Raw genomic sequence first — 5,925 nt, forward strand, 5'->3', positions numbered from 1 at the left:
GAATATTGAATGTAAAGTATTTAATTAATAATAATAATAATCTAAAAAATATAATATGTAGGATAAACAAGTATGACATGAAAGTTCATCCCATATTGGGTAAGTTCAACACAATCCCATGATGCATGAGGAGCACTGCCTCACTAAATAAGAAGCAAAGCGAAGTATTGATAACATGAACAAAACAAGCAACTCAAAAGAGCAAGATTCACTATGGCAACTGGCAAGGCCAATGACAATCCTAGATTACGATTCTCCCTCCCAGAATCATAGTAACTCGAGACAACAACAACCTATTTGCACAACCAGTTCAGTTACTGTCTGAATCCGGCTTACAAGCCAGAAAGAAGTACATTGGAGTGAATATCTCTTTCCTGAAAGAAAAAAAAATAACAATCATGTCACATTTTTTAGATTCCTCTGATCGAGAATAATTTTTACAAGTTTGTCTTAATTAATCTTAATATTTAGATCATCAGTATTTCTCTTAATGTTCCTCAGTAGAATAGAGACCTTTCGGTTCGGAAAGTGCCATATTGATGAGAGTTCTTCATATCTAACACATTTTCAATGCTCCCGTATTACGTACCCTTTTATTTCAAGTTGTAAAAAAGTAGGACTCAATGCGATATTAACCATAAGGGAAAGGGTGAAATAAATTCTTTTAGGCAAGTTTTTTTCAAATTTGATAAATAATGTACTGATTTTTCAATATTACTTGAGTATTGAAAATATTTTCATTCATGTGTTAAGAGTATCGTAATTTTAACTCACTGTTGATGAATTATAGAACATGACATTAATGGGACAAATGGGAAACTTACTTTCCACCTTCAACAAGTCCCTCTGAAGCCTTCTCTAGGAGATCATGAACCCTTAGACTCCCCTTTGGAGCTAGTCCAACAAACTCCAGAATCTTAACCTACAAATATAAATTGATAGACCCCAACCAGAATTGAATTTTGAGTAAATACAGAAATCAATCATGACGTGCAACAAAATTATAAAACTCTATAAGGTATCATACCCAGAGGATATCTAAAGTGAAACAAATAATAGAAATATTTATAATCAATACAAATAACAATACCATGGCTTTGGTTAAAATTCGTCCAACTGTTGTTAGACGAAAGCTACTCAATGACAAGTTTTTGTCCAAAGGAAAGTACCAAGGAAGAGGAGAATCCACTGCAAGGTCTTTTTCCCAAATTACCTTCACACAAAAGGAAAGAATCTCCCTTTAGTCAATTAGGTTCATCTCTTAGATATTCGATGAACAATACTAGAGAAAGGTAATATATCTCATAAGAAATTGAAGTTCACCTTAAAACCTGCTTGCTCCAGAGCTTCAAGACACTTTGTGCTCAATCTAATATCAGGAAGCCCATCACCAAATTCAATTTGTGCCTGCTCGAAGGAATTTCATCTTTTGAATTACAAAACAAGAAAAGGATTTAAAAGGCTCAATAGATAACAGGCTTTATATTGTACCTTGATTTTTTGGTGCTCTTGGTTACTCGGATCAAAAGAACTAGCCATGCACCATTCATAAGCAGCAAAACATTTGCCAGGCTTTAACACTCTATATATCTCTTTATAACATTGGTACTGTTCATGATTCCATAACAAGTGTCAGAGAATACAAATTATAAACACCATTTTGTAGATTTGTTGTTAACAAATGCACTCCATGCTATTATGCATGGCCACATTAAAAGTTGGTCCATACTACTTGACAATTTACGAGTGCATGAGTATATAGAATTGAATATGAACTAGCTAGAGCAACGAAGCGAAACTAATTAAGAGTGTGAAATACTGTCACATACAATATCTGATGCATGGCAGGTGGCTTCAATCGCATACACTGCATCGAAACTATTGTCAGGGAATGGCATTTGCATGAAGTCAGCCTGCAATATAAAATATGATTGATGATAGTCATGTGAGTTATAATTCTAATTGGATATCATATGATTATGAGCACAAGTTTGGTTATCCTTAATTTAAAATAGTTTTTTCGCCCAAAGTTCCCCGAACATTTTGATTACAAGCTTTTGTGAACACAAAATAAACCACTACTCAATTAAACCCGAATAGCGAGTGTGGGTGAGGGCAATTCTTATGCACAGCCTTATCAATTCTTATGCACAACCTTATCTTTGCAAATAATTACAAAGAAACTATTTTCCGGATTCAAATATGTGACATTTCAGTCACAAAAGAACAGTTTTATCGCTGCTTCAGTTTGTCCTCTGTTTCGGAACACAAAATATGCTAATAAATCCATATATACTAAATAAAATATAGTGTAAGATATGATTGGAGTAGAACACTTTTACAACACATTGGACGTGCTAACAAAAGGCCTCCCACTCCCAAAAAAAAAAGGAAATAACTGATTTACAAAAGATCAACCTTGACAAAGTTGCAAGTCTTGTCCACTCCAGCTTTGCGATTGAGTTCCTGTTAATTAGCAAACTTCTATAAGTGATCAAATGAATTTAGAATTTTTATTTTGTCATGTACTGTCATGTTTTAATAAAATATGGAGAATCCAAATAATTCTTTAATCAAGGCTTTTAAGAATTGTCCAACTAACAGGATATTTAACATGAGATACCTAGTGTATTAAATTAGGGAACGGTTAACTTTACAACTCTTACACCCTCAATTACGTGGGAGTACAAATAATTGATAGTATATTACTAGTTGAGGTTGTAAGAGTTGTAAATGTAACATGCCTCATTAAATTAATACTCAAAAGACTTTCAATATTACACCTAAGCCAAGTGTCTTGAACCAAATCACAAAACTTAAATTGTTAGACGAAGAAATATGAATGATTTTATATTATATTTTCAACGTGCCCTCTCCTATCATAACATTTTTTATTTGAAGCATAAACAATGCATAAATCCACTAACCTCGTGTTGAGAGTTGCAAAGATATATTGAATTTTATATTGCTTAATCATAAACTCTCAGATATAATGTAATAAATTATTTATCCCAAAGAGACATCTCTAGTACCTACAAAGACTATATAACAAATAGACATGATGATTGAACTAGAAAGTCAAAATAGCTATGTCCAAGCATTACAATTTACACCTCTCAAAATTGTTGTGTCAATGCATTTAATCTCATAATACCTTTCCTCTTGTTATTTGGTACTCATTGTTATTCAACCCTGTAATTGATGTCAAGCTGCACAAGTACCTCTCAATGATTTTGTTAGCCAGAAACTGTAAAGGAAGGAAGGGCAAAGGAAGTGGAAGCCTAAACGAAGCAAGTCCTATTTACCTGAATCGAGAAATTTCTCTTAATGGTCCTCCAATTCCACATCCAACATCCAAAATCTAAAACAAGATAAAAAGGCTCAAGAATTTATATTAAATAACATACTTTAAATTAATGAACATGAAAACCTTCTGTCCTGGCCTAAGGCCAAGTTGTAAAGCAATGAAGTGCTCATGTCGCTTGATGCTCTCTCCAAAAGATTCCCCTTTCCATCTGCATAAGAAGAAAATTATCAGCACGATAAACTTAACAACATATTATTTAATTTGCAAGTGAAAAATAAAGCATATGGATACCTGTTTGAAAAATGGAAAGATTCCCCCCAACCATATTCATAAAAGCTAGTAACAAGATCGTAGTATTTCATAACCTGAAAACATTTTCTGACCATATTAAATTCATTTTGCATATAACCATATACACTACAATGAAGACTAGAAAAAGCTATTCCCCAACTTCACAAATTATAAGTTATAAACAATATCACATGCGTGATGAAAGAGGATAATTAAGAAAAAAATAGATTTCCAGAAGTTCATCATCTCAACACGAACTTGGCTAAATAACCAATCTAACTACCTAAATATTCAAAATAATAGTTTGGATATTGTTTCTTTGTTATATCAATTGCATATCTCGGATTATAATCATTTTAGTAAGGGAAAAGTGTGTATCATTTTAAAGGATGTAAAGTTGTGTCATTTTAAATGAGAGAAAGAGATAGATAAAGAAAGAGAAAGAGTGGACAGAAAAATATAAAGGTGTGGGTCTCACCTCTTTGTGAGAGTGAAAAGATATAAGTTGTGTCATCTAGAAGGACAAACACTTTTACCTTTTAGTAATTCCAAAAATAAAGAAATCTTTACCTTTATTGAAAAAGAGTAAACGTAGAAATCGTTAAAAATGAGGCAAGAAATATAGTAGTATGCATCTGACAAGAAGATTAGGGCCATATATATATGTTGCAGGTACAAAAATAATAAAAGTTAAATTTTTGTTGCTGAATATATATTAATATTATCGCTCACCATGTCATTGCAATTAGCTTTCCTTTCTTCCTCTTGACCTCCATAGCAACCATGATACTTCTCATACCTGAACCATAAGATCAATACATTTTATTAGGCTCATATATAAAGAAATTAAAATTATTATGATGATTAACCACAAACTCATATATTGCCAAATGGCAATAGTTATATATTTTACCCCCGAATATTGCACTCATCCATATATAGATAAATAGCTAAAAAAAATTAGTCCAATATTCGATATTATTGGGCAGATAATTAGTCAACATTTTCTTTCTTTCTTTTTTGTTTTTACAGCTTGAGGATCACAGATTTGTCTAGGTACAAATATAGAAGAGCATTCTTGATTTTTTTTCCCATTCAAATTTGCCTAACAATTATTAGCATTTTTATATAAAAATAATATTCATTAGAATCCTCTATTTTGCATTCAACTAAATAAATAAATAAATACCATACCCAAATTTCATAGTGAACAATAAAGTAATAAACTCCTTTATACTAGATCCCATAGCAGCAGCACCAAAGCAATTCTTCATTTTTTTTATTCCAATTGTCTAAATAATAAGTACTGGAGTTGTTATACTTAACAACAATTTAGGCTTATCAATCCTACTATCACTTTGACTATTGTTGGATTAGATTTAGATAAACGGCTGCAAATAATTTTTTTTCTCTTCAATTTAGATTGTTAATCTATATATGTTCCAACGGTAATTAAATAAGCCTAAATCAATGGTAAGTATATCTATCCAATAATTGTAGCATTTTCATAACAAAAAAAAAAAACATTTTGATTTTATTAAATATCTTGACTTACACAACACTTATGTTGCAAGATTCAAGTCTTAACAACTAAATTAAATCAAAATTCTCATAGTCTAACAACTGAGAACTAAGGAAATAAAAAAAGAATAAAGTAAAGGAGTAAGTAACTATCACCTGAACCTCATTTTGAACTGAAAAACTAAGACAGAAAGTCTACAATCACACAATGAGAGCAGAAAATTTAAAAAGAAAGAGAGAAATATACTTCTCAACTTCTGAGAGAACTTCATCTTTGTCAATCTTGCCACCAACGTTCAACATCAAATCCATAGCTGCAGCTTGCAGTGTCTTTCCTGAAACTCAAAATGGCATCCTCGTTTGGGTCTAAACACACATAATTTATATAAAAAAAAAAATTGGAAAAAGAAAAGCGTGAGAATCATGCATGGTTCGAAAAACAATGAGAAAACGGAAATGCATGCATGGAAAATGTGCTTTGGGGAGGGGGGGGTGAATATCACAACACTCACGTTAAAATAGTTGTGTACGTGTGGGAGAAAAGTATGAGAAAACGAAAGCCTTTGGGCGATGAATGAGGAGGTTAAAAGGAAGAAAGTAGAGTGAATACAAAAATGAAAAGGCTGAACAGAACAGAGTGAGTTAGGGGAACGTGTTTGTGGGAACTTAGTTTGGTTGTGTTGTGGACGTTTGCGATCAACAAAGAACGTGAATGATCAACTTGAGTTGGCAAAAGTAACGGACAATTATAACTGTTATAATAATTTTTTTGAGATAGGATTGTATTATTCAATTTTTTTAAGGGA

At 32.0% G+C, this 5,925-nt stretch overlaps 1 protein-coding gene across 1 annotated transcript; it reads right to left on the reverse strand.

The window, feature by feature from the left end:
- Positions 1–310: 310 nt before the first annotated feature.
- On the reverse strand, positions 311–5,437 carry LOC133317353 (cycloartenol-C-24-methyltransferase-like). The gene is made up of 13 exons (XM_061519213.1): positions 5,367–5,437; positions 4,331–4,397; positions 3,599–3,672; positions 3,431–3,515; positions 3,306–3,361; positions 3,155–3,209; positions 2,419–2,466; positions 1,830–1,913; positions 1,492–1,608; positions 1,324–1,407; positions 1,091–1,213; positions 825–922; positions 311–374 (listed from the first exon to the last, which is right to left on the reverse strand). The coding sequence occupies exons 1-13, from the start codon at positions 5,429–5,431 to the stop codon at positions 311–313; spliced, it is 1,020 nt and encodes a 339-aa protein (XP_061375197.1). The 5' UTR covers positions 5,432–5,437.
- Positions 5,438–5,925: the final 488 nt, after the last annotated feature.

This window comes from Gastrolobium bilobum, unplaced genomic scaffold (assembly GCF_033153095.1).
Source record: "Gastrolobium bilobum isolate Gb01-03AN ecotype WA unplaced genomic scaffold, APGP_CSIRO_Gbil_v1 utg54277, whole genome shotgun sequence".
In the NCBI taxonomy this organism is placed as follows: Eukaryota; Viridiplantae; Streptophyta; class Magnoliopsida; order Fabales; family Fabaceae; genus Gastrolobium; species Gastrolobium bilobum.